Here is a 27,266-nt window from a genome sequence, read left to right on the forward strand (position 1 = left end):
GTAACTGGGGAAGTTATTTTTGGGGCCGATCGTCGTCACAAAATCAACACAGCCGCGCGGCGCTTGGCTGGGCAGTTTTTGGCGATTTACAGTACTAAGTTCTGAGCAACAGGGGGGTGCGTGTCATTTAGATCCTCCAGATCCACTACGGCTCGTGTTTATTCCAATCTGACTTGACATTCCATTTTACTAGTCGTTGAGACTTGCACGCCTTAAACTCGCCATGACGCATTCCCTCAGCCTCGATGCCAAGCCTGTCCTGCCACATACCTGACCACACGACACGCTGGGCATCCATCTGTGCAACATCGACTTGAGTACTTTGTTGTAGTCCCTAATAGTTGCGATCTGATAACCTCATAACCTCAACTTCAAGATATTCAGGTATTCAGTATCGACAGTGGCGGCCCCCTGAGATTCTTACATAATCGCATACTTTTTCAGGTACCAGGGGCCATTTAGGAGCAAAGCTTAATTCTCAAAACAAAAATACACCGTCAAGTTTTCAAACACTGTGGCTTGCTGGGAACTTGGTATTACGGTGTCGATTATTAATTGAGATCGTCATCTCTATGGTGGTATATTGAATGGGGTGAGACCTTGAACGAAGCCGATTGTTCCAAAGTAGAATCCTTCCTGCCGGTCGCCCATGGTTAGTGACTTAATATGGATATCTATTCAAAGATAGACCTGGTACAATCTCAGGCCATGGAATGTTATAAAAATCATTACCAAATCTTGGGCTCCTCCCAATAAGCAAATGCGAGATGACATGAATTTGCGTTAGCCATAATGCTTACCATGTCTAGTGCAATCAACAAGATGCTAGTGTAAAAGGTTAAACCCCCCTGGTCAGCCCATACTATGTACTACTCCGTACCCAGCAGAAAGTGGCGAGGGACGAGCACTTAATAGGGAAAAGGCAGGGTTAAGCGGGCCCCTTCGGCGGGCGCTAGTTCGATGGGGCTGAGACAGGCAATCTACAAAAATCCAAAAGACATAGTAATTGCTGCATAGACATTTGACATTAAGTATTACAGCGGATAGCAATAAAATTTGACAAGCATGCTCGTCCCCGAAATTTGCTGCGCCGGTAGCCCAATGCTACGGGTCGCGCTATCGGTTCGTGGTGCTCGTGTTCGGGTCGTTGACCGTCTGACTCCCAAGGCCTGTGCCGGAGGAGGTCACACGATACGCGTCATTAAGGTCCATAGGGCGGGATGTCGTATCGCAGAAACGAACGTGGGTGTGTCCCTTTTCCCTAAAGCGCCGAAAAAGAAAGGAAAAGAAGATCAAAAAGTGTACACACCCTGAATCGAGCGGAAACAACGCAAAACAGACATGGCAACGAAAGCAAAACACCAAGCGAAGAGGCATCAAATCAACAAGATGCGACCAAGCGTATGCGAAAATGGGCCGCTTTAATAACAGTGACGAGGGGTTGTAAGCTCTCGAAGAATCACCCCAGGCGCAGATCAAAATCCACAGGAGAGAGAGAGTGGGGTGATCTGGTAGATCTATACAAGGGGGGCCGTGCTCAGATATCAACAAAGACTCCGATGTCAATTATGAAGGGGTGGCATGCTCTGCAATAGATGCGGGTGAGATCGGGTTGCCGTAATTATCCAGGATACCCAGTGCAGTGCCCACCTCCTGGCTGCTGTGGCCTGTCAGCAGCCATACGAGGCGGCTGAGCTTGTGGTACAGCAGCGACGGGAAGTATAGCAGCAGTGCCCACAGCAGCAAGGACAGGACCACGATCACGAAAGTATTAGCCACGAGTTTCTCGCTAGGAGTCATCACGTATAGACCAAAGGTGACCTCGTAGCGGTAGTACTCCAGATGGACGCGGTCAAAGAATCGCTGGAAGGGGTTGCGAGTCCGTTGCGCGCGGAATGCGGCGGGAGCGCTCGTAGACGAGTATTTACTGATGAGCTCGTCCATGGCCGAGGGAGCATGCGACATATGCGTCGACGGGTTAGAGGTGTAGAAGGACTGCATCTCGGTCGGCATGAGGGGCACAGCTGGGAGGTGATTTTGCTACGATCGCACCCGATCGCGTTCGAGAAGACGAGACAAAATAGCGGAGACGAAGGGTATAGAAGATGAATTTGGCTTGATTTGTGAATTTGGTTTTTTATATGGCGCGTATAGTCCGAGGTTGTCGAGGGGTAAAGATATCAATCCCAAGAGGGACAATCCCCAGATGGTTGACAGAAGTATTGGGCAGAGTTCTGGTTTGAAATCTCCCTGCGCTGGCTTGGGCTTTCCGGATGTAGGCGGAAGTGCACAGGCCCGCGAACTGATGATCGACGCAATTGGGTCCCAACGGGAACTGGACTATAACCACCACGAGGTAGGAAAAAAGTAATGATGAGATTGATCGAGACTGATGGAAAGATTGCAGGGAGGAATAGGGCAAAAGTAGAAAAGGAAGAGGGTACGGCTTTTGGGGGAAATAAGGAAATGTAGATGGAGATCGGATTAGTCGGCAAGGATTTAATTATTCAACTGCTCGGAGCATCCAGCCCTGTTTAGCCCCCCCCTTAGTGGGAGCTGCATGCCTTGGAAGATGCGAAAAAGCTCCGGAAGGAGTGGGTCTGGTTCCTAGGTTGACTGGTCTAATGGATGGAGTATTGAGCATATATCGGGCATGTTAGACGGATCTTCGGCTACATAGGAGTTCGTCGAAAGCTCGGAGATCGGAAGTGTTGACGAAGTATACAAAATTCAAAATTTCGGGAGGCCAGCCCGGTAAGGCGGATCCCCAGGCAGAAATCAGGCAGGAATCAGGTACTCGTCAAGTAGGAATATCGACATCCTCTACTCCGTACAGACTCTACATACTATGCATCAATGTATTGGCTTCCTACATGAATGGAGAGTATCTCATACCTCAAATATACAGCCCCTGTTTATTGTGCATTTATGCACACTTGACAAAGCCTTACTCATCATTTTACGTATCATATGAAAAAGTACCCTAATATCGCTAGTCTCTTTCATCCAACTCCACCAGCCACACTAATTCCCTAATTCCGGGCGGTGGCTTGTTCGGTGATGTCACCGCCCGCGTCCCTCTTCCCCGCGTCGCTTCTGCTCAACCCATCCGCAACACACCCCCTCATCAACAAATCAACAAATCCACAAACTAGTGCTCGGCTCGCCATGAACGGCGACGATCCACTAGTCCAGGCTCTGCCACCAGCAACCGACTATCTTACCTACCTCACCCTCCTCGAATACCAGTTGACCCCCGCACGCCTACCCCTCTTGCACCGTCTGCTACAAGATGAGAAGCTCACCACCAACATCGGCTGGGACCTAGTCAAGCTGCTCCTGCCTATGCTTCCTGCCTCAACCGAGTGTTTGCAGGATGTAGCTCGTCTAGGAAATCCCCGAGAAGTCATTTTGCGGGTGTGCGAGGCCCTGGAAAATTTGCAGCCGGAGGAAGACGAGGACGAGGACGAGGAGGAAGGAGTTGAAGAGGCGGATAAGGCACTGCCAAAACACGTTTTGCAATTCAACTGTCTTCTAGCTATGCTTTCAGTCTTGCATACCCGTCTCCAGGCAAAACGACCTAGTCGATTCATCGCCACCTCTCTCAAAGCCGCCCTCGAAGCATACGAGACAGTCACATGCGACGAGACTACCTTGGCCCTCCTCGAATTCCTTCGCGATCTATCTCCCAACAAGCGCCCAGCACCGCCACCTCGTGCCCCCAGCGAATCGAGTGTTCTTCGTGTCTCAGAGGCATCTGCGCCCGATCCAGAGGCTGAGGTGCAGTCACCGTCGCCGGCCAAGGACAATGAAACACAACTGGTTCGCAAATTTATCCAATTCGGCTTGTTAGAAATGCTCAAGCTCTATTTATTGAGCCTTTCAAGCCCGATGGACCCCGGTATGGCGTGGACGATCCGGATGCAGGAGAAATTGAATCCCAATCTGCGGCTGCCGGCACAGTCGCAGACGGACGCATACGGTAGCATCAAGGAGTTGAGGGAGCGGGATATGATTATGGGGAAGATTGTGGTACGTAATGAACCATTTTCGAAGAGGATTGCTCTGAACTAATCCGTCGATCTTGTTTAGGCTCTTTCACGAGACGTGGGCATCGACAGCAATGACCTTGTCTCCATAATTTCCCGGTCACCCGAACACCAGGCTCCTCAACTGGACTTTGATGAGCTTCCAGAGACAGCCGATCAGATTCCCCTAGAGCGACATGGTTCTCTGCTGCTCCTTGCGGCTCGAGCTGCCGGGGCGGTACTTTTCGCATCCTCCCTGCGGCCGACGCCTTACGTGCCAGTCTTCCCAGACTTGGCCCAAATTTTCTCCCATTTCCTTGGGAGTAGTGAAAATTTAGAAGAGGTCGCCTTTGGGCAACCACACGCTCTTTTGGATTCCCTGCTGGCATTGACTGTGCATGCGACACAGTCATCCGTTGCCGTACCCTCCAATGATGCCGAGTTTAAAGATTTTCTTTTTACTTTGACCGCATGCACAGCGAGACAGAGTCATGGCATAGTTCGGCAGATACCAGCGAGCGTTTTGCGCAGCAATCCATCGCCCACCACACGGTTCAAGGTTATTCGTCAGATCTTGGAGAACAATAGACTGAAGTCCGTTCGCGACACTGCCATTTCCTGGCTCAAAGATGAGATCATCAACACAAAACCCTCCGAGTCACCCGAGGATGTCTTCCATGATTCCCTATGGTTCTGGTCGATCTTCCTGCTTCTACTGCCCCCCGTTGATTCTGATGATTGTTCCAAGAACTTGGTGGAGAGCTGGAACCGCCTTACACAATCCGAAGGTCCATCTCTGCACTCTGCACTAAATTTGTACTTCCTTCTTCTCTCGTCAAATGACCACCGTGATCATTTGCAGCTTGAAAAGACGGTGAAGTACTTCCGCAGTCAAGTTCTTGTTCCACTTCGACAGCTCTTCCGTGCTTTTGACAATGATCTCACCGCCAAGGGTGGCGATGGCCTGATTGAAGCAGTTGTTGGAGAGGAAATGTGCCAGTTCGGCATTGCAAATTCTGTGGGGCTTATCGGACTCACCCTCGATCAGATTGAGGAGGTGATCAACGAGCACTTTGGGACTGACGATGCGGATCTCAAGGCGTACTCAAATGACGAGGAAGCTCGGGTTGCGGAAATCCGGAAGGAAACTTAGAGGCCAGGCTAGTCATTAGGGAGGCCCTGGTTGGAAAGTGAACGTGCTCGGAAGTGCGTTATGTATCTAAATTTGACTTCATATTCTGGGCTGGCCCATTGAATCGCACATATCATTTTCAAAGAAGTATAAATTGCCTATAAACTCATGTCAGCTAGAAAATCTGTTAACGAGGACAATCATCAACCCCAGACATAGTATCGGGTAATTACAAGGTGTTATTCGGGACCATTAAATTGAAAGAGTTGATCGTCAAAGGACTTCGAGATACAGAATCGAATTATGGTTTTCTTATAATTTCCTCACTGCTACTGACCGGGTAGGTCTGGCACTGGCATGTTCAAGGCCCATTTACAAGCTCCACGAATCCCTTCGACCTTGAGCACGCCCAAAGGCCTCTTTTCGAGAGACCGGACTACGAAAGGAAAAGCAGAAATAATTGGAGGCCAAAATTGCATTCCTAGCAGCCACTCATGATCAAAATAGTAAGAAAGGATATTCCGAACCACAGACACACCAAGCGCCCCAGAGAACAAAACCAATGGAAGTCACACTCGATCCCCAACGAAGCAAATAACCAACAGGCTTTAGTAAAATTTCGCGCTCTCTCGAAGAAGTGCAGCTGAAAGGAACAATTCGCAAAGTCGCAACCCCATTTCTACATAACACCCCCAATGTTCCCAAGTCCACGAAAGGGGCAGCGAAAACTAGGGCTCCAAGGTCACCCGAGCTTTTGACTGTCCGGCAAGCTGGTCTACATTCTGTTCCTGAAATTCCGAGGCAGAAGTAGAAGGAAGTATCTTGCAGGCGGACAGGCGAGACGTCGATGGAAGAAGAAGAAAAGCTCGGAGTAGACCGGAAGAGACGCTTCCAACGTTGCCACGAAAAGAATGAACTGGACAGAAAACGACGATAGGCAAAGAGTAGTTGATCATGTCTTTGAGAGAGATGTTTTGTCGAAAGTCGGTGGTTATTTCGTAAGGATTGAAGAATGAGTTGGTGGAAATTGAATTGTGCATTTTGTTGTCGGCCATGGCCCAAACCAGCGATCAGATTAGGGCATCATGGTGGTGCGCGAGGCAGGCGGTTCGGGGGCGCGAATGTAAGGAGCTTACATAACAACGCAGCCACCACCAGGGCCGGCTGTAAAGTAGAAGATATGTTAGCAGAATGTCAATCGAGTGATGATAGTGTAGAGGGAGTGAGTGTACCCTTGACAACAACGGAGTTCTGGACGGGAGCCATTGCGATAGATTTGGAGCTTTGAAAAAGCGAAAAGACTGTAGTAGAGATGATTGATTGGGAATGAAGCGGATTATGAGAAAAAAAAGGTATTCTGGTGGGTGTTGAGGGGGATATTTATATCTGAAATGTTGTGAGGATGGTTGGATGGGAGTATAGCACGTTAGAGATAGCCTGATGGACGAAGAACAATACTAAGAGGGGATGAACAATAAGGAGGACTGATTTAGCAAGCGCTTGGTGCAGCCTGATGCCGTTCAGGGTAAGAGTGGAGCTGGTGAATGCGCAAATCTGGTTTGTGCTGAGGCATGGTGGCGTTGGCTTGATATTGTTCTAGGTATCGTGAATCTACGTGGCTGCCTCGAGCCGTGTTGGAATTTCTTTCAACATCGAGAATGTTGAGATAAGATGAAGGCTCATGGCTGGGGAAATTGTATCTCTTGAAAGAATGCACGGTTGACTCGGAGGTTGAGAGTTCGATGTTTGCCAGGGGTCTTGATATTGTTCTTCGAAGAACAATATTAACAGAATGTCTAGGCGACAGGGGTATTCTCCGCATTTGTATATCTCCCAGGCGGTTTCTTTGTGAGATAATTTCTGTCCACGATGGTGATGGGGATGATATCTGAGGTGGCGGCTATACTCTATGGTCTGAGTAACCTGATATCAATCGAGAACAATATTAAGGTACTTCGAGGGTGGCCACGAGGGAGACCCGCCAGAGTGGGGGCAGCCTGTGATTGGCGCGTGAAACGAACTGTCGGGAAGGACACAAAGAAGCTCAACCCCACCGATTGTTCTTGCAGAGAACAATCTGTTCGTGCCTTGGCAAGGCCGTCAGCTTGCGTGGGGTTCAACCTGACTGATCAAACTATTCTCTGTGATCAAACTATTCTCTGTGATCAAACTATTCTCTGTGATCAAACTATTCTCTGTGATCAAACTATTCTCTGCGTTGATTTTGGCCGGACGTCCAAGTTCATGGTACAGGGGGCCCACGTTTTTGACCCTCGGAGACCGTTACGGCTCAGACAGGAAAGTTAATGATCGGAGAATTACTAGACACCTAGTCTACTCACTGGGGGAGGAGATTTTCAAGAATGCTCTGGATGATTTAAAGAAATTCCATTAGCCGGAATAAACCCTGCCCCGAGACATGTTCTAGACTCGCCGAGTATTGGGTAGACAGCCACCAAGATATTGGTACTTCCCGATCATCTTACTAAGTATGAATGCTGGAACTCAGTCGCTAAAGACAAGCGCACATGAAGAGATTCTCGCGTGGGGAGTATCCTCACTTCAAATGTATCATGCAATTCAGCGCGCAGGAAGTTTGGAATTACTGGTTCAAATCCGAGCAACCAGGGTTTAACGTCTCTTATCAGAACGCAGTGTGCGGGGGCAGATACTAGACGTTGAGCATAGGCTACGTGTATACATATTTGCTACATACATTGATAAACTGATTCCTAACTAGTTTCATCACTAGCAGCTACTAGCAGCTAGCTTCTCCCTGATCCGATAAGGGGCCGGGCCCCTTTCCCACGTCACTGATGGCCTCGAGGCAGACCATTCCGGGGCGGGCATACGAGGCAAATCGCCTCCCGTGCCGGAAAGAAAAACAGATTACCACTCTCAGGGTTGTTTATAAGAAGTAACCCGGCGCAGGTTCACCGCAAAGTGGTCCTGGTTCTCAATTAGGAAAGTCAAGACATTCTCAGTTGTCGACTCGAAGCCTTCAAAGGGGGTTAGAGGACGTAAGAACGCATGATGGAAGACGCCCACAAGATGATCTGCTGGCATGCCGTTCTTTTCTGCCTTGGAAGCAAAAACAGCAAGAAAATCAAGCATGTACAAAAGCAGCTGTTTGTTGTCAGGGGGGAGCACATCGATCAATTTCCGATAGGCTTCAATAATCAACTTATGAACAGGTGATTCCCCTCCTCGTTCCTGGATGTCTCGTGCCAGCGAAAGCATCCGCAGTGGCTCATGAAAACTCTCGTAAAATACCACTGGGATGACTGGCTCGGGTAGTGTCCTCAGGTATCGAGTGAGGAGATTCGCAACGTCGTGAACACTGTAGTCTGACCACTTTATACCTCTACCATAGCTTGGTGGACAATCGAAAAGGCTTTGGAGCTCCGTTATTTTGCTCCCTGATCCATTGACTTTGAAAATATTCTTGGTCTCAGTTGCTAATAGAAGGAATCAGCGATAAGCAACATTGTTTTAGGGATAACTAGCCTATACGAACCATTTGTCTTAAGAAACATGCCACACATTGCGATGATTATTGGCACATATCCAGTGATGATGCTCTCGCCTTCTTCAGTAGTAACTGAGAGAGGGACATGGGCGTATCGAATGCTATCATTTAACGGCACACGAAAAACGCCGCGAGGGGCTTCTTCTGTGACCGGTTAGCCCACATGAATAGTGAGATGCCATCGAAACTTGACAATGCTGTCCCAAGCGTCCTGTCAAGCCATGACCTAAATATGAAGATACCTTTTATTTCAGCTGTCTGTCTGAATCTCTTCCACCACGAAGCTAGACTTTGCTTTGATGGTGTCTCCGGACTTGCACGAACCTTGCGTTCGCTGTCGAAGATGGTCACCCCGGGCGGAGGCGAAGAAGAGAGGGATGAGCGGACGGGCTGTTGATCCGTGGCAACAGGCTTCCTGGAAATATTCTGGGGCTTGTTTAAGGCAGTACTGCTTTTTGAGTTGCTCTGACTGTAGTCCAAGGAGGCCATGGTGTCATCTGCTTTGTGAGTGTTTAAAGTATTACTACTTCTGGCCGCAGTCTGATTGTAATTCAACAAGACCGTGGTAGCAGCGTTATCTGCTTTGGGAGGTAGAATAATCTGTTGTGAAAGCTCTTCTGTGTCCCATGATGCAAACTCCTCCGTCATTGTCTCAACCGAAGTTGACTTCGAGTCAGGTACAGGAGTAGAGTCAGGCGTCTCTGGAACACTGTACCCTCCGGAATCGGGGCTTTCCGAGGCTAGGGCTGGGGCTTTTTCCAGCCATTCATGCGATAGAGCCGCTTTGGCTGTGAGACGGTCCTCCGGTTGAGCCTTCATCAGCAACGATACAAAATCGACACCCTGTTGACTGACACCCGCATTGACCAGCTGCTCCGACGGGAATTTCTCCTCTCTGGCATAGGACGAAAGCAAGCCAAGGTGTGCAAATGCTCGCTTTTTGACAAGTATCTCAAAAAGGATCTCTCCAGTGGCCCATATGTCAGTCGCATATGGACTGCCTCGCTCAATAAATCGGTAAAGCTCAGGGGCAACATAACCAGGGGTACCTCGCAGAGTGGATGCTTGACCATGGCCATCTTCGATCCGTTTGCTGATACCAAAATCCGCGATCTTGATCCACCATTCGTCGGGAGGTCGTGCCTTGATAAGAATATTCTACGAAATGCCGTTAGAAGAAGATATTTCCCGTTATACGTTGAAAACCATGAACTTACTCCCGGCTTCAGATCTCGGTGAGCAAAATCATTTTCGTGCATCATGCCCAGGCCTTCTAAGATCTGGAAGGCAATCTCCTTTGCTTCGACTTCGGACAGGGGTGGTTTGTCGTACAAGTATTGATACAGATCGCCGAGTTCAAGATATTCCATTGCAATGAATAGCTGGTCTGGGGCTTCATACCACCCAAATGACCGAACAAAGCATCGCACATACTAAGGAAACTCAGTATTGCTTCTTCTGAAGAGGTACATATTCTCCTCATACGTACCCGACTATGCGAGAATTTGGCAATAGCTTCTAGCTCGCGGTTATAATCGATAGGCCCATATCGTGTATCTAGGTCAATTTGCTTAACAGCTCTTAGAGCCTGTACGCTGCGCTGATGACTGTCTCTGATACATTTCTCCAACCAAACGCTTCCATATGCACCGCCTCCAATCTTAGAAAGCCGTTTCCAATGTTCAGATCTCGCAACAACGCGCCTGCGCGAAGTAAGATCTGATTCTTGGTAGGTATGCACGGTTTCCACACTACAGTCAGGGTGGAAGGATGTCTCTAGCTTCGAGTCCCGGATGAGATCTGAGACTCGCGCCATAGTAAGACTGTCCTGAATAAATCACAAACGATGATGGTCAAGGGTTTGCCGACAGCTGAGGCTAAACAGTGGCCCCCGCATAGCGGACCTAAGGATATTCCGAAACGTGGGGGCCAGTTTGGTTTTCTGCCTCAGGAACCAGGCATGAATTGTTTTGATCACAACAGGTATACATGTAATAATAGGTACATGTTCAGCTCCTACACGCCGGCCCATTCTTTCTGTCTTTTTAAATGAATTAAATTTCCACATTTGTTTCATGGGATACTGGGATTGTCGAAAGCCAAGTTTAACAACCTCAGGTCGTCGGGAAATGGAATATGTTGTGGTGGGCCGTAGAACTGCACCAGCCCTGGAGGTGCTAAGAATATATAGACACAAAAGGGTACAAAACAGCTGACAACGTTCACCATGATCACCATGATAATTGGCCATTGTGTTGATCTCCAGCACTATGGTAGTAAATTAATTAGTTTTTCAAGATGAAACATCTTTAGGGTTCGAGCTGGAGTCGACGGTTGCTTTCTTGAACTTTCTTGTGGGCGTCATTCGAACGAAAATCTCATCCAGTTCAGCAAAAGTACGACCCTTGAGTTCGGGAACCTCAAACCATGCCCAGGCGAGACTAATAAAGGAGAGTGCCATCCATACGAACGCAGCCTTGCCTCCTAGGTTGGCTAGGGTGAATCGAATTAGTATGCGAAGTACCAGGAAATGAGTTCATTAAAGACCCACCTTCGTCAGTGTTAATAAGATAAGGGGCAATGAAATTCATCGCCCAGCTGACCAAAGCGTTGGTTCCAATCGCCAAACTTTGTGTTTTGGCTCGAACATTGACCGAGCTAACTTCTGCACTGATGGTCCAACTCACAGCTCCAACAGTGGGGGCGTAAAAGAGCTGGGCAAAGTTCATCATGTATCCGATATAGTACAGGGCAGCCGTGGTGGTGAAGCATCCGGCAATACCGACAGACATCAAACAGAGACCATTTAGCAAGATTCCGGTCAAAAGCAGCGGTCGACGTCCTGAAGGAATTTCCTTGAGATTTCAAGCACATGAAAAATGATTGGAAAGAAGGGCACCTACCGACATAATTCATGATAAACCATGAGATGATGTTTCCCAACATGGCCACACCGAAACCACCTAGCGCCAGTTGAAAAGTAAGAGCGGTAGGTAGACCGGATATCCCCAGCATGTACAAGGCCTGTGAGTAGAATGCGATACCAGTAAATTGCTGTACCGCAAACATTCCACATGAAATGCGAGTCCTGCGCCAATTAGTTCCCCGGAAGCAGTCCCGGTATGATGTGTCCTTCTGAATGTCTGCAATTGCATTTTCGGCGGCAATTGCAGCTTGGATTTCTTCCAGAATTGAGGTCGTGTCAGTTGTCTTTAGGTGCAATCTCTGCAGACTCTTCTTTGCCTGCTCGGTCTGACCCTTACGGAGGAGATACCAAGGGCTTTCGGGCATGAAAATTGCTAGGAAGGCGATGAAACAAGGGAATGCCCACTGCGCTGCAAATAATACCTTATAGGATGCAGGTGTCATTAAAGTGAAGCGGGTGTTGCCTATGCCGATAGCCATGAGCTGACCGGCATTGATGAACAGGTTGACAGCAGCGGTCAAAGAAGGACGCAAGGCAGTCGGAGCGATCTCGGAGACATAGGTCGAGCCCAATGTCAGGAAGAAACCCAGAGACAGACCGTTGATCTATATGTAAGGTACAACTTTTAACAACATCGCTCAAGAAAGGCCATGACCAGGTTAAACTCACGATCTTTCCTGCGAGGAGCATACCAGGCTCATTGGCGGCATATTCAAGCCCGACCCCAAGCAAAGAGAGAGCCGAGCCAACTAGAAATCCAAGTCTTCGACCACCGCGATCCGACACCCAACCACAAATGATACTTCCTACAAAAAGATTAGATTAGTTCGAAAATCATGCGACAATGTCGCAGTAACTAACTCACCGATCAACATTCCAAGCGATGTCATCGCTGTCCAAAGCGCATTCCACGTGGCTGAAATCAAGAGTTCACCCTCATATTCGTATCCAAATACCATCTTAAATCCCGGCAATGACACACTGATGGAGTTGACGCCTAAACATGGGAAAATAACAGTCAATATTCATCTCGCAGGCGCGGTAGAATGAGATATTCCCACCAATGTCAAATCCCCAAAGCATCGAGCTCACGCCAGCTGCCAAACTGTAGAGAATCACTTTGGGGTTCTTTTTTGCCGAAGCCCAAGCGCCTTCATTTACACATTCCAAGGTCTGAGAGACTGTCTCAACCATCTCTGCAGCGGTATGCTCCGTCTTCTCATCCCGATGAGGATTTGTAGAAGCCATTACAGCAAGACCGCAACACTATGATCGACACTAGGATTGAAGCGAAATTCGTTGTGGGAACCAGGGTTGTGCCAAATGAAGACAATGATGAGCCTGGAAAGACGAAGAATGACGATTCGACGGTCACATATATATGAACAAAATATCTCCCCACATTTTGAGAGACAACGTGCTTGGAGAAGCTGGGGAATCGGACAAGCCGAAGTACGGGGTTTTCCAGTGACAGATTATTTCGGGTGACCACCACGAAAGTGGACGGTGGACGGTGGACGGGTGGAGGTGGAGTGAAAGACTGGTCTTGATGCGTAGACCAATTCATGACGAAAATGCACACCCTTTTTTTAATCTGATAGGTGCTATTTCATTTGCCTATTTTACACCATGAGAAATGATAAAATGATAATTCCTCGAAAATGATAGGCTAGGATCGGCATGTAATAAAACAGCGCGGGCCGGACGACTCGACGCAGAACTTCAATTTTACAAAGCCAGTGTGCCAAATTTGTGCAGGAATTTGTACATTCTTCCGGGTAAATAGTAGATCTAAAACACAAAGATTTGGTAGATTGATGTGTTCACGTTTTCATACAATGGTATCAAAGGCCATTCCATGTTCCCATGTCCTCTATCTGCAGATACGCTGTACAGTCCCGAGTAGTCACCTTGTAACTGCCGTTCAGGGACCGCCAGCATTTGGATACGCTATCCCAATAGCCGCTAATGTCTCTCTGAGAAACGGAGAGGCCAACTCGTCTGGTCTCATTGGGCTCCAGCCATACTTTAGTGAATGCGATCAGCTCCGACCGGGGTCTCCAGACGATAGGATGGAGTGGAGGTTGGCTATAGACTTGAATCACTTCATACCCAGCCCTTCTGCTTGTATTTTGAACGTCCACGGCAATCTGGACCATCCTGATGGGACATTTTAAAGCCGCCTCTTCGTTCATCGAATCGTGAGAGAGGACGCTCATGTTTGTATACTCGAAGGTGGAGTAGGATAAACCGTGTCCAAATGGCCAACGGACAAACTTTGCCGTGTTAGGCGCTCTATAGCCCATTTGCAAACCTTCGCGGTATCGAATAACCGGTCCGTTGCCAACATCTTTGGCTGGAAAGTTTCCAAATGTCGGAACAGAGCTCTCATCCAACCGCATGGGCCACGTAGTAGCCAACTTTCCGCTTGGGTTTGTCTTTCCGCTGATAATGTCGACGATGGCTTGTGCGCCTTCTTGTCCTGGGAAATGGGCTACTATGACTCCGTCAATCTCATCAATAAAATCAGAGACATCAATAGGGTTTCCACAGTGCATGACAAGGATTGATTTCTTGGACACACTAGCAACTGCTTTGATCATGCGGACCTGGCTCTCCGGCAGTTTCAAGGTTTGAAGGTCAAATCCTTCAGACTCGTGCTGGTGTGTGCGACCACCAAAGATTACGCTGATATCTGAGCGAGCCGCGACAGTGACTGCCTCGGCGATGGCAACGCGATCGTTATGCTCTTCCATGAAGCATAATTTTGCCGAATGAGGAGAGATCTCCCCGTCAGCCGAAGCGATGTCACGAGAATGAGTTCGCAAGGTGATTTTGTATGGCCTGTGAGCCTCCATTTGGAATTCAACCGCGTTTTCCAACTTCTTAGGTTCAAACAAGAAGTCTTCGACTGTCATGACCGGGGCAGGCATCGAAAGTACCTGTTGTGAAACTTATGAGTGATCAAATAAATTGAAAAGAGGGAAATTGGATATCGGACGCGTACCTCGATTTCATCCACAGATAATGTGAATTCTCCTGTGGCCTGTACAGCCAATTTGTGGTTTCCACTTTTATTTGCCATAATAGTAGTCTCCATGACAAAATAGAATCCAGTCTGAGAAAGACCTGGCTTCAACCTTCCAAGCATCACCACAACAGGCTGCTCAGAATGCTCAGAAAAGATGGGCGTGTCAGACCCATCCAGGAAATAGTCTACTGTCACACCAGAGAGTCCATCCCGAGACTGCATCATGTTGGCTGGCATCAGAGGTATGACATTATTGGCGTTGACACCATGCACAAAGGAAACTTGTTCGGGATCCTGACACGCATCTTGGAAACATTTCAAGGGCGTGTGGACGTATTGAGGCTTGGCACACGCGCTGCCCCCACCGGTGATAGACGGATTGATGGCGGCAGCTCCAATGAGAGCCACATTCAGACCACCCTTCATATCAAGTGGGAGGATGTTGTTGTCATTCTTGAGAAGTACAATTCCTTCTGATGCTGCTCTCAATGCCATGGCACTGGTTCGTTCGCAAATCAAGGACTGCTCCTCTTTATCACTGTGACTAGCAGCGGTCCGGTCAATCATGGTTAAGACATTCGTCACGGCAGCATTGAGAGCTTCTTCAGAAATTTGTTTGCGTTCGATCGCCTCAAGCAACTTCGATCCACGGTAGACAGATGGCCCAGGCATCTCGAGATCAAGCCCTGCCTGGAGGGCCTCAACGGTACTCTTAGTCCCGTACCAATCAGACATAATACAGCCATCGTAGTTCCAATCATCACGCAGTAATGACTTGAGAAGGGGAGTTTGACTGCAGAAGTGGCTGTCAAGTGCATTGTAGCTAGTGTATTTGTCAGATAACTCCCGTTTCTCAAGGTTCATCGTAGATTACACTCACGCTGTCATGATTGAGACCGGGTTGCCTCGACGCAATAAGTGCTGAAATGTGCGCAAATATAACTCTCGCATTGTCCTACTGTTGCCAGACTCATCGACATTGTAGCGTCTGCGGACAGTCTCGCTTTCGTTGGCGACGAAATGCTTCACGCAAGCACCCACGCCCTGGGACTGAATCCCGTTGACAATAGCAGCTGCGAGCTTCCCAGTTACCAGGGGGTCTTCGCTGAATGCCTCAAAATTGCGACCGGCTCGTGGATCACGATGAAGATTGATGTTGGGGCCTAGCACTACTTGCACCGATTTGGATTTGGCTTGTATAGCCACTTCTTCGCCAAATTCTCTCATGAGGCTCGTGTTCCATGTTGAGGCAAGGCAAGTTGAGCTTGGAAAACAAGCAGTTCCTGTGTCTTCTAGGTGTGATTGAGAGCCGCGAACACCATTAATGGAGTCGCTGACCTGGTCACATGTATATCTTATTAGCTCTAGTGTATCTCTGAATAGTATAGTTGCATACTGACCTTTAAGAAGGGTATACCAAGCCGACCTATTCCAGCAGTACTTGTGAAACTGACGCCCGACAGCAGGGAAACTTTTTCTTCTAGAGACAGATGAGGCAACAAATCTCTGTAATGAGACCTCAACTCTAAGCCGTTGGCTGATGATAAAGATTCGATATCCGGCATGTCGTAGACACCTCGCGAAAAAGATCTAAAGAAGGAAAGTATAGAAAAAAGACGATATTAACATGCAAGAAGCAGCTTGAGATTTCGTGCGACTCTTGTCAAGCCGTCGAAAGCCGCATAATCTCTTTTTTGTAACTATTGGATGGTGGATCTACTTGGGCCTCGGGAGCCGGATCCGAACAACACGTGCCGTCCACCTCCACCCTTCACTCCACCTCCACTTTCCCCCTAGTCCTCCATAACGTCCACCGTCAAACTCCCTCAGCATTCTTGCGAAACTGAAACAAGTTGTACTCCACTTGAGATTGTTGGTTGCTCCGATCCAATGGAGAAGCATTCGACTCCAACAACGCACAGATGCACGCAATGCCCAAAGTCCTATTCCCGTCGCGAAAATCTTGTCAGACATCAGCGATCAGCACGTAAGACCCACTTTCGGTCAATCGAGGCCATTTTGATCCAATATTGAGAGAGATAATGCTAACTGGTACGATACGAAAGATGACGGGAATAGCAAACCATATGCTTGTTTGCAGTGTTCCAGCCGGTTTACGAGAAGGTGAGGCTTGATACCACAAATTTTTCCGAGACGAGAAGGTTCTGACTTCGACGCATTAGCGATCTTTTAACCAGACATAGAAGAGTTCACGAAAATGGTGCAACTATTTCTCGAGTCGATCCAGATCGAATTTCTTATGACTCGAGTCCCAGCGGGCATGCCCCAGAGGCCTTTCCTGGTCGACAAATTTCAAACAATGGGACCACAGAACAAAGAGACCGAAGATCAGAGACAACCACAATGAGAAACCTTCCGTCAAACCTGCAAGGCGAATCTCATAGTCCAGTCTCAAGATCAGTGGATTTATCAAGTAGTGTAACTGATCGTCCTACTTTCTCATCCGATCAAACCGAATTACGAGACTGGGACTTGCAGTGGCCATTTTACGGTGAAGGTTTGCCGGATGTCAATCTTGGGTGGACTCTGGACTTCTTATCCAACGACGCATCTACCCATAGTCCGTTGGACTTTATGCACAGTCACGAAGAAATGAGTGCTACAATACCACTCGATCATTCGAGTTTCAACCACCGCGAAAACGAGGATCAACATCCTGTAGGGTCGAATGATTTACAAGACGTTGGACATCAAGGATGGTCGTCTCGAACGCACCCAATCGAAACCTCAGGACCAGCTGCGTACGTTGATATTGATGAAATCAATAACGCGGTTGTTACAAACCTAGAACGATCGAATGTGAGTGTTCCGCTCTCAAAGGAAATTCATAAGACGATGGTGGATACCGTTACTGCGCCTCTTCTTGAGGGCTTTTGCAATGAAAAGGGAAAATATGCGCAATCATTCCCTTCATTATCCACTATTTCCTACTTCCATCAGCTCTTTTTCGCCCATGTTCAACCTCGATTCCCCGTGTTGCACATCCCTACATTCAACCCAAATGATGCTTCACCGAACCTCTTGCTAGCCATGGCGATTGTGGGATCATGCTACTCGGAATCTAATCAAGGCAAGTTTGCTTTGACTTACCTTGAAAGAACGAGAATGTCGATTAAATTGATGCAGGAAAGAGATAATAGCTACGTAAGATACTATCCCTCCAGCAGGCCTGTGATGATTCAAGTTAACGATTATTTCGCAGCTGTGTTCACTCGAAAACCTTCTGGCTTTCCTGTTTGTCTCGCTTTCCGCCATGTGGGTGGGTCAAAAAGTAGCATACGAACGTGCCGAGTGTGATCGTGGTGAGTTGGCAGTTTACTGCCGACGGCTTCAGCTATTAGATTGTCGAGTGAAACAAAACACCTCTCCTCAGATGCCGTCGAGACAGAATCGGAGCCGATTCGGCGACGCATGGTCAAAGTGGATCAATATTGAACAAAAGAAAAGGCTCGGGCTTTGCATATATGTAAGTCTCTTCTGCAGATCAAGAAACCAACATGGTGGGCACCGTCTGATAACATCTGTCTCTAGCTGTTGGACTGCCAAGTGGCAGCCCTTTTCCAACGCCAACCATACATCAGCAAGGCCGAGACTGTCAATGCTGCATTACCTTGTTCGGGAATCTTCTGGAACGCACCAACTGCCTGGGCCTGGAAGGCTCTTCTTGGGCCGGCGGAGATTCCCCCAAGCACGTATTTCCTCACTACATTGACGACAATCCTCTTACACAACGAAATACCCGGGGTCTTACCATTTCCAGCATTGGATGATTTTTGCAAGACTCTTTATGCCTACGTCCTGCATACACATATCTTCGAGTGGCGGCAGACCATTTGCATGCTTAATCCAACCGGGCTAGTTACCTCCCCTGTTTCCTTGGCACCAGAGAATATCGGAGCTACACTACAAGAGCGTCGGAATTGGCTAGAGCGCTGCCTACTAAATTGGGCCTCCTTCTACGGAGATGGCTCGCAAGCCGATTCTACGGATCGAAGTTCAAAAACCTTCTCGGGAATTCTCCTCTATCATCTGGCCAATTTGGCAATTCATCTCAATTTCTCGGACCTCCACATCGTTGCAGGCAGATCGGGCTCCGATGCGGATATTGGACTAGCTATGCAGTCACTGCGCAATTGGCTCCAAAAAGAGAGAGCTCAGAATATATTTGCCTGTAATAGTCAAATGTTGAATGCAGCCCATGAAGCAATTACTGCTGGCGACGCCCAGAGGAGTGGGTTCGAGTTAGCGGTCTCTTTATTCATGGGCGGCCTCATCAGTTGGGCTATATCTCGGTTCGGAAGTTGCGATATAATGACCTTGCATCTGAATGACCCAAGGACTTCAGATCTTCCTCAAGCTGAACTTGACGGTGATGATGATGGTAATCAATTGAGTGCTGGGGATTCATCGCAAGTTGTGAATTTGCTTTTGGATCAAGTTGCAGGTGCCCGAGATGGTTTGCGTACCGTTACCTGCGTTCGGCTCGCAGCGTCTTTTGGAGAGATTCTCGACCGGCTTCTCACCGAGCCAGTTAATTAGGAGGTTATCCATGGACGTGGGCAGAATGGGTTCGGCAAGTCCACTCTCCACCAAGCCGAGCTCGTCCACCTCCACATCAACCCACTCCACACCAACCCACTCCACTTTGTCTTCCCTTTTTGCCCCCCAATCGTGGCTTCAAATAGAGAACGGATGGAAAGAAGACACCATCAAAGTGGCACAACACCTGGCAGAATCGTCCTGTTGTCTTTTCGAATAAAATCTAAGGCTGGAGAATCAAGACACCAGACTTCTCGATCTATACAGATTGCAGCGCCAACATGTCGTCCAGCGGGGCCTTCAAAAACCCCATCATTCCCGGCTTTAACCCGGATCCTTCGATCTGTCTGGTAAACGATGATTACTTCCTCGTGACTTCGACATTTGAGTACTATCCCGGGATCCCGGTCTACCACAGCAAAGACCTGTTGCAATGGGAACTTATTGGCCATGTCATCACGAGGCATTCGCAAATCAATATGCGCACGACTGAGCCCTCCGGTGGCCTGTGGGCACCTACAATTCGTTACCACGAAGGGCGCTTCTATGTGTCCGTAGGATGTACACATCGGTTCCGCCCTAAGGAATGGGTTAGCTTCCCTCTGGTATTTTCCGTTTTCACTATGGAAGAAGATTAACAGGCTTGCAGGATATTGTCATCCCTCGTGGATTCTACGTCTCCACCACAAACATCTGGGACTCGTCTTCCTGGTCCGATCCCACCTTTTTCGACGTCCCTGGAATTGACCAAGATGTAAGTAGTCAGCTATCACAATGCCGACTAAGATTCTAATTCACTGCAAAGCTCTTCTTCGACGACGATGGCAAGGTATACTTTTCCGCCGTTAACATGATCACCGACCCCAGAGTGAAAAAGCACGGCCTCGGATTGGCAATTTTCACTGCACAAATAGACCTCGCTACTGGTCGGTGCCTGGGACCCGTCAAATGGAATCGTCTGTCAAACTTCGGTCTTGGAATTGCAGAGGGACCTCACATCTTTAAAAAGGACGGTTACTACTATCTCAGCACAGCCGAGGGTGGCACCGATGAAGGTCACCAGCAGTGGATTTTCCGCAGTACTACTGGACCATTTGGACCGTGGGAGGAAGGTCCCGAGGGAACCGTCAACCCAGTGATCTTCAACGGCGACGATCCTTCAATCCGGAACACGGGACATTTGGATTTCATCGAAACCCCGAACGGGAAATGGTTCGCCGTGTTCTTGGGAGTTCGACCCCAGGGTGAAAAGTCCGAACTGCTCTCACAACTTGGTCGCGAGACCTTTATGAGCCCGGTTGAATGGATTGATGGTTGGCCAATTGTCAACAGTCGCAAGCCTATCAGTCTCCAAATGCAGACCGAGGGCATGCAACTTCAAGCGCAGCCACAGGTATGGAGGGACAATTTCCAAGAGTCAACACTCCAGCTTGGCTGGTATCATCTGCGAACGCCCTTGAAGAATGATTACTCTTTGACGGAGAAGCCAGGATCATTGAGTCTCTATGGAAACGCATATCGTATTAACGATTCTGAATGTCCATCTATGCTGCTGCAAAAGCAGACAGGATTCTCTGGTGAATGGAAGGTCAAGTTTCAGTTTGCGCCTACGGAGGCCGGCCATGAAGCCGGGACAGCTATTTGGTGGTCTCAATTTGCATATGCTTCCATCGGACTTCGGAAGCCTTTTGACGAGGACAAGGCAGGGCTGGAGGTGGTATCACGATGTTACGATGAGGTAGAGGATAAGTTTAAGGTACGTTCTTTTTCACTTGAGATCGATCCACATGCAGCAGTGCCCTAAACAATTGAACCAGGAACTTACACACCAACTACCTCTCGAATCCGGCGACATCGAACTTTTCATCCGTGCCCACCCTACACGATACGAACTATTCTTCTCGGTACAGACTGACAAACAGTCAACGCCTGCTGAGCCTGTCAAATTGGGTGAAATCTCAAGCAAGGCATTGACACATCGTCGACCAGGAAAGGAATCACCCAATACCGGGTCCCATTTCGCGATTTATGCACAGGGTGCTTACGACAGACCCTGTTTTGAGCCCGCGCACTTTGAGTTTGCGGAATGGAGGGTTGTCTCTGAGACAGATTGAGTAGCATATTGTGGGCGCGGGCTTGAGACTAAAAGTTATTTGAAAATGCGAAATTCAATGTGCATGACTACTGCAACTATAGATAGAAATAAGTTATCCATCACTCTGAAAGACATTTTTAGTCATTGGCAATTTCTCATATACTCGAAACAATTCATAAAAGATGGCATGCTAACAAATACTTCGCCAAATGCAAACATCATTTCTTGCCTTCTCCGCGATAAACAGTCAAACGACACATCACTCTAAGTGTAGAGCGGCTGGGTCAACTCATTCAAGGTAATCCCCTCCTTCGCAATATCCTCCTCAATCAAGAACATCAATGGCATCTCCACCAGCGTACCCTTGACCTGACTCAACAACTCCTTAACCTGCTTCGCGCCCTCGGCACCGGGTGCGAAATCATCACGCACGACATGGCCCCACTGGAAGCGCGGCGGACGACCAAGCCCATCCTTACCCTCGGCCTCCTTGTCCGCCTTGTGGAAGTAGTACTCGTAGAACTCCTTGTAGGTAGCCCAGTTACGCACCGCATCATCGGGAACAGCGTGGAAGACCTTGCGGAAGACCTCGGTGTTGGTGTGGGCGCGCGAGTTCCACAGGCTTTGGAGGGTGTCTGCGAGCGGATCGGCAACGACCTTGCTTTCGGGGCATTCCAGATCGAAGTGGTCCGGGACGCCTGGGGGCTCGAAGCTTGCGTTGGGGCGCTTGTAGTCCTGCGGGGGAAGGAGGCCGAGGTGCTTGCGGAATAGCTCGCGACGGAGCGAGGCAGCGAAGCGGCTGGCCATCCAGGGTTGACCGTTCATGGTGGACTGAAGAGGGGTAAAGTCCTCGATGACGACGGCGATTTCGGAATCGTGGTCGCCGAGCTGGGAGCGGTCGTTGAGGTTTGCAGAGCCGCAGATGACCACGCGGTCGTCGGCAATCATAACCTGTACTGTTAGAGTGGGCGTTCAATACGTAGCTAAGGCTATTGAGGCTTACCTTGGAGTGAACATAAAGCTCCTCGCTCACAAATGCGTCAATCTCGGCGTCGGGGTGTCCGTCCCACGGCACGTTGCGGATATCCTGTCCACCCAGCATGTAGCAAGAGCTGACACTGTCCCATTGAGCAGACCCAGCAGGCTTGTTACCCTCGTTGTGGTGCTGGGCTGCTTGCTGGTACTGCTGGAAGGGAGCGCTCGTATCAAATGCGCTGCGTGTAGCGCCAGGTCCAGGAGGAGGGGGAGCATAACCAAGAGGGCCGGCAGTCTGCTGGTCAAACTGTCTGCGGGCGTCCTCGTAGTGAACTCCGCTCTCCTGCTCAACTGCAGAGAGAAGACCGGCATTGTTGATACGATCATAGTTGCGCAGGTTGTAGAACCGGATGTATTCCATGGGGTTGAAACCTTCCTTGGCAATCAGTTCCATGATACTGTGTCCGCCTCGGTTGATTGAGTTGTACTGGAACTCCATGATAGCACGTGTGCCAAGAGTCTCATCATCACGAAGGTCGCCAGCGAAGCAAGGCACAGAAGGAATGACCACAATAATCTTGTACTTCTGGCCAGCACGAGCGGCGCGCAGAATACGCTCGACAATGGCAGCACCAATCTTATTCTTCACAGGGTGCTGGGAATCCCCAGTGGCCGTGATGAAGAACTGGTTTTCGATGTACACGAAATGCTGGCTGTTCTTGATAATCGCAGCATATGCATCTGCAATTGAGTGCTCGACTGGGCTACCGTTGCTCCATTTAGCACAGCTGCGAACAATCTGGCAAGACATGTTGCCACGGCTTTGCGATTGCGGACGACCGTAGGTGGTAAGTCGATCCTGATACTGGTGGATCTGACCTGCCAACTGGCCACGAAGCTGATTGCCATACTGCGTGATATCCTCACGGAAGCGCTTTGGTGCGAAGCCCCGACTCTGATCACCTCCATGGTGATAGTCGTCGAATCCACGAGTGGCGGAATGAGCAGCTTCCTGGCCCGGTGGAGGTGGGTAGTAGGGAGTCTGACTCTGTTGCTGGGTTTGCTGGGTGGAACCACTAGAGGCCTGGTTTGGTGGTGGAGCGTAGTAGGGTGCTTGGGTCTGTTGCTGCTGAGGTTGATAGGATTGACTAGCAGAAGACTGGCTTGGTGGCGGGCCCGGGGGAGGTGGGGGGAATGAATCACCGGTGTAGCTGTACTGGTGGGACGACTGGCTTGGCGATGGCTGATTGGGGGTTGATGAGTGGCTTGCGCCGGATTGGTAGTTCTGGGTGTTGTCAGAGTGATGCGCCTGGTAAGATGGAGCAGGGCTGTGCGGCGGCTGCTGCTGATGACTCTGGTCCGACGAGTACTGGCCTGGAGGAGGAGGATAGCTTGGTGTGCTACCAGACTGATACGATGATGAGGTATTGTGCTGCTGCTGCTGATATTGTGGCGGCTGAGGGCTGGAAGATGTCTGGGTAGGAGGGGGAGGGTAGCTTGGTGTTCCAGTGGAGGACTGAGCTTGCCACTGGGGAGCCGATCCCTGCTGTTGCTGACTTGTTGCACCGGGCTGCTGGCTCTGCCATTGAGGAGTTGATGCCTGCTGTTGCTGCGGCGGCTGCTGCTGCGGCTGATTGGGAGCTCCCGCCTGGGACTGGCCTGGCTGCTGCGGGGCACCAGGCTGTGGTCCAGACGACGAAGTAGGCTGTCCAAAGAGCGCAAGTCGTGTGTACCTAGAGTTCTGACGAACCTGGTATTTCCCGTCAAAGATAAAGTTCCAGCGTTCCACGAAATGGCGTCGAAGGTCTTCGACAACTGGACCACGCAATCCGATTGAAATATCCGACCATCCCATGCGAGACATGGTCATGCGATCGAGCTGGTTCTTCTCCCACTCCGGCACGTTTTGGAAATCGAGAACGCGGGAGTTGTTGTAGTCTTGGCCCGGGAAGACGGTGTCGTTGATGTTGGACGGGTGCACGTCGGAAATTGCGTGCTGATGGGTATCCCACCGGCCGAAGCACAGATCCAGGCCGCCCATGAAAGCGATCTGGCCATCAATCAAGCACAATTTCTCGTGGTGGGCCCAGTATAGAATAACATCGTCGTTCATGCCATACAAGCCCTTCAAGGTATCCTTGGACATCTTCGAAAGGCTGGCGGAGCTGAGCGACATGTTCTGGAAGGAGTGCGCGATATCAGATACCAACGTCTGGCGATCAGGAAGATGGTCTGGGTGGCGGAAGACCGCGATGTTGGGGTGAAGATCCTCCAGGGCATGCTTGGTGTGGGCTGAGGAAAGCGTCAATGCCTGGGTCACCTCCTTGTAAACGATAATATTGACGCGCACGCCACGAACGGCGGCATCCTTCAGCATTCGGTCCAGTCGGTATTTCTCATTCTCAGCTGGAGGTCTTCTCAGGTAGAGTTCAGGGGACAGCCACCCTAGTAAACAGTTAGCCTAACATTGCGTTCATCCGGGGGATCAGCCACTCACAGTCAAGAATCCAGATGGACTCGCGCGCATTCTCCAGCGCCACGGATACTGCCCAGAAATAGGAGCAGCCATCGACGTACGGTTTCACCTCATTGTGTTCTCGAGGCGGAGCAAAGCTGCCGAAACGGTGCTCTGTGGTGGGCTTGGGAGCTCCATACTGGGCGTATGCCTGTGGATCGATAGCGGTTCCGAGTTTAGTGGCGAACTCTGAACCAAGATCTGTCACAGTACCTTGGATCTTGCCCAAGAAGCCACCGAATTTGTCTTCTTTCTGGGGACGTCCTTGGTACTGCGGGTTCTGGCCCGAGTAATATTGTTGTTGGCCCTGCTGATCCGGTTGGCCTTGCTGACCTTGTTGACCATGGCTATATCCGTAGGGGGCTTGACTCTGGTCCTGGTAGTTCTGTTGCGACGACTGAATTTGTTAGACAATCTCTGTGAGATAAGTGTGAGAATCCCACTTACCCCGGGGGCACCACCCTGGTTGTATCCCTGACCGGAGGGCTTAGAGTGACTCTTGTAGGTGTCCTTGAACTTCTTGAAGGTATCGCTCAGACCTCGAGAGCCATCACCCGATCCACGCTCCGACTCGTAGTAGCGGCCATAGGCCAGATCATCATTCTGCGACATTGTGGCAGATGAGTGTAAAGAAAGGGAAGAAAAACAAAAATGCAAAGAAGATCGGCGGAAAGTACGTTGCCTGGGGGCGGGGGGGGGATTGTTTTAAGAGCTCTTTGGATAGCCCCGCTGCCCAGCCACGATGGAGACGGGAGACGTGGCTGTGTCGGAGACGGGTGGACCAGTCGCTAGGCTCCGTGATTTCTGGGATTGTGGTCGGTGTGGAGCTGGGCTGAGATGAGCTGAGCTGAGAGGTGCGAGCCCTCGAGTATGACAGACACACTATGTCCTCCTTGACCGAAGTACAATGGTGTTGTTTAGTTCTTACAGAGAAGTTGCTTGTAGCCTCGTGCAGAGTGGGGCCGGATGCAACGTGGCCGCGGATCGCCTGACGCAAATCAGTACGGCCGAGAACGAGCATCATCAGATGGAACTATTAAAAAGTTCCAGATTGGGTATCACACTTGCCAGATCATTGTGGAAATTTCATGGTCGAAAAATCTAGTATAATTACTGTATATTGTGCAATGTTTGGTCAGTCCAGCATATCCGCGTCCGGTTTCTGGCTTCTCAGCCCTACGAGTCCCACTCGTTTAAACATGGCCGACCGCTCCAAGATTATTTAACTGGTATACCGGGGATCTTAAATCTCTTGTGTAAACCGCTAATCTAAAATGAAGATAGCTACATATCTCTCATTATTATTGGATTGAGTGACGCTTTATACTCTCAAAGACCCATTATCTCGCAAGGCTGCTGCATCGGGACCTTGGTAGGCTCGTATACTTCCATCTGGTTTCTTTCCTTTTCTGAGGGTTTGCCGCAGGCTATCTGATAGAAGAGTCATACTTATCAGATCTTGATCACCGACCTTACTAGTTTTCACCAACAGTAGACTGAATAATATCACTGCTGATAACAAATCCCTGAGTAGAGACTGTACTCCGCGGAGAATTCCCCGCACGTCATCACAGCATAACCCGGTCCTTATCTGCCCCGCATCAGTGTAGCAACCATGCGATCAACTGATAAACAGGATCAACGAGCTCCCTCATCTTTCCTTCATCTCAACTTCAATTTCACTCTAGTAATAAACTTATCTTTACTTACCCCTCAATCTTGAATCATCATGTCTCTTGCCACTCTCGATGTATGCCCGTCCTTCCTAAGTTCCTGACTAACAACAACCTCTATACTAATAATCACCTCCAGACCTCCCAACATCCCAATCTCCCCGCTTCCTCAGCTACCCTGTTCGCAGCCAAAGCCAACAAACAGCTCAGTTTCGAACAAATCGCCCAGCACATCGGCCGTAACGAGGTCGCCGTTGCTGCCATCTTCTACGGCCAAGCTAAAGCTTCCCCGGAGGATATCCAGAAGCTATCCGAGGTCCTGGGCATTAGCGATGCCCTTTTAGAACAGCAGCTCAGTGGCTTCCCAGATCGCGGCAAGTCGGTTGAGATGCCACCCAAGGAGCCCCTGATCTATCGCTTGTACGAGATTGTGCAGAATTATGGGTATGCGTATAAGGCGGTGCTGAATGAGAAGTTTGGGGATGGAATTATGAGTGCGATTTCTTTTTCGACTAAGGTCGAGAAGGAGACTGATGCGGATGGCAATAATTGGGCTGTTATTACTTTGCGTGGAAAGTGGTAAGTATTGCATTGTCCAAGTGTACTTGGAGGGGGATTCCGGTTACTGATTAAGTCTTGCAGGTTGCCCTTCTCGCGTTTCTAGGAACTCGACTGAGATGTGACTGGATATGAGAAATGATTGAGGGTATGAAGTGTTGATACTTTGCTTCTAGAGGGCAAGATAATATCCATCTATACAGAGAAATCAATGGACTTTCCCCTCTGCTCCCCGTCCACAGCT

General features: G+C 49.4%; 9 protein-coding genes across 9 annotated transcripts; 4 read left to right on the forward strand and 5 right to left on the reverse strand.

Annotated features, from left to right (window-relative positions):
- Positions 1 to 1,566: 1,566 nt before the first annotated feature.
- N7496_007276 (serine palmitoyltransferase small subunit family protein) lies at positions 1,567 to 2,013 on the reverse strand (the record flags this gene model as incomplete). Its single annotated transcript, XM_056700205.1, has 1 exon — positions 1,567 to 2,013. The coding sequence occupies one exon, from the start codon at positions 2,011 to 2,013 to the stop codon at positions 1,567 to 1,569; it is 447 nt and encodes a 148-aa protein (XP_056555618.1).
- Positions 2,014 to 3,168: 1,155 nt separating this feature from the next.
- N7496_007277 (uncharacterized protein) lies at positions 3,169 to 5,181 on the forward strand (the record flags this gene model as incomplete). The annotated part of the gene is made up of 2 exons (XM_056700206.1): positions 3,169 to 4,032; positions 4,093 to 5,181. The coding sequence occupies 2 exons, from the start codon at positions 3,169 to 3,171 to the stop codon at positions 5,179 to 5,181; spliced, it is 1,953 nt and encodes a 650-aa protein (XP_056555619.1).
- A 2,877-nt stretch (positions 5,182 to 8,058) lies between these two features.
- On the reverse strand, positions 8,059 to 10,505 carry N7496_007278 (uncharacterized protein; the record flags this gene model as incomplete). The annotated part of the gene is made up of 5 exons (XM_056700207.1): positions 8,059 to 8,618; positions 8,678 to 8,833; positions 8,932 to 9,847; positions 9,907 to 10,122; positions 10,179 to 10,505. The coding sequence occupies 5 exons, from the start codon at positions 10,503 to 10,505 to the stop codon at positions 8,059 to 8,061; spliced, it is 2,175 nt and encodes a 724-aa protein (XP_056555620.1).
- Positions 10,506 to 10,982: 477 nt separating this feature from the next.
- Positions 10,983 to 12,863, reverse strand: N7496_007279 (uncharacterized protein; the record flags this gene model as incomplete). The annotated part of the gene is made up of 6 exons (XM_056700208.1): positions 10,983 to 11,182; positions 11,241 to 11,531; positions 11,593 to 11,743; positions 12,285 to 12,421; positions 12,481 to 12,612; positions 12,677 to 12,863. 6 exons carry the CDS (start codon positions 12,861 to 12,863, stop codon positions 10,983 to 10,985), a joined length of 1,098 nt encoding a protein of 365 aa, XP_056555621.1.
- Positions 12,864 to 13,459: 596 nt separating this feature from the next.
- Positions 13,460 to 15,873, reverse strand: N7496_007280 (glycosyl hydrolase family protein; the record flags this gene model as incomplete). Its single annotated transcript, XM_056700209.1, has 3 exons — positions 13,460 to 14,557; positions 14,623 to 15,469; positions 15,527 to 15,873. The coding sequence occupies 3 exons, from the start codon at positions 15,871 to 15,873 to the stop codon at positions 13,460 to 13,462; spliced, it is 2,292 nt and encodes a 763-aa protein (XP_056555622.1).
- A 1,137-nt stretch (positions 15,874 to 17,010) lies between these two features.
- On the forward strand, positions 17,011 to 19,206 carry N7496_007281 (uncharacterized protein; the record flags this gene model as incomplete). The annotated part of the gene is made up of 3 exons (XM_056700210.1): positions 17,011 to 17,811; positions 17,870 to 18,133; positions 18,199 to 19,206. 3 exons carry the CDS (start codon positions 17,011 to 17,013, stop codon positions 19,204 to 19,206), a joined length of 2,073 nt encoding a protein of 690 aa, XP_056555623.1.
- Positions 19,207 to 19,487: 281 nt separating this feature from the next.
- Positions 19,488 to 21,320, forward strand: N7496_007282 (glycoside hydrolase family 43 protein; the record flags this gene model as incomplete). The annotated part of the gene is made up of 4 exons (XM_056700211.1): positions 19,488 to 19,811; positions 19,856 to 19,960; positions 20,012 to 20,962; positions 21,024 to 21,320. The coding sequence occupies 4 exons, from the start codon at positions 19,488 to 19,490 to the stop codon at positions 21,318 to 21,320; spliced, it is 1,677 nt and encodes a 558-aa protein (XP_056555624.1).
- Positions 21,321 to 21,565: 245 nt separating this feature from the next.
- On the reverse strand, positions 21,566 to 25,403 carry pld2 (putative phospholipase D (PLD); the record flags this gene model as incomplete). Its single annotated transcript, XM_056700212.1, has 4 exons — positions 21,566 to 22,252; positions 22,305 to 24,721; positions 24,774 to 25,188; positions 25,239 to 25,403. 4 exons carry the CDS (start codon positions 25,401 to 25,403, stop codon positions 21,566 to 21,568), a joined length of 3,684 nt encoding a protein of 1,227 aa, XP_056555625.1.
- Positions 25,404 to 26,520: 1,117 nt separating this feature from the next.
- Positions 26,521 to 27,128, forward strand: cyn1 (putative cyanate hydratase; the record flags this gene model as incomplete). Its single annotated transcript, XM_056700213.1, has 3 exons — positions 26,521 to 26,541; positions 26,604 to 27,043; positions 27,107 to 27,128. 3 exons carry the CDS (start codon positions 26,521 to 26,523, stop codon positions 27,126 to 27,128), a joined length of 483 nt encoding a protein of 160 aa, XP_056555626.1.
- Between the last annotated feature and the right edge of the window lie 138 nt (positions 27,129 to 27,266).

Source organism: Penicillium cataractarum (assembly GCF_028827025.1).
Source record: "Penicillium cataractarum strain IBT 29864 chromosome Unknown utg000005l, whole genome shotgun sequence".
Lineage (NCBI taxonomy): Eukaryota > Fungi > Ascomycota > Eurotiomycetes > Eurotiales > Aspergillaceae > Penicillium > Penicillium cataractarum.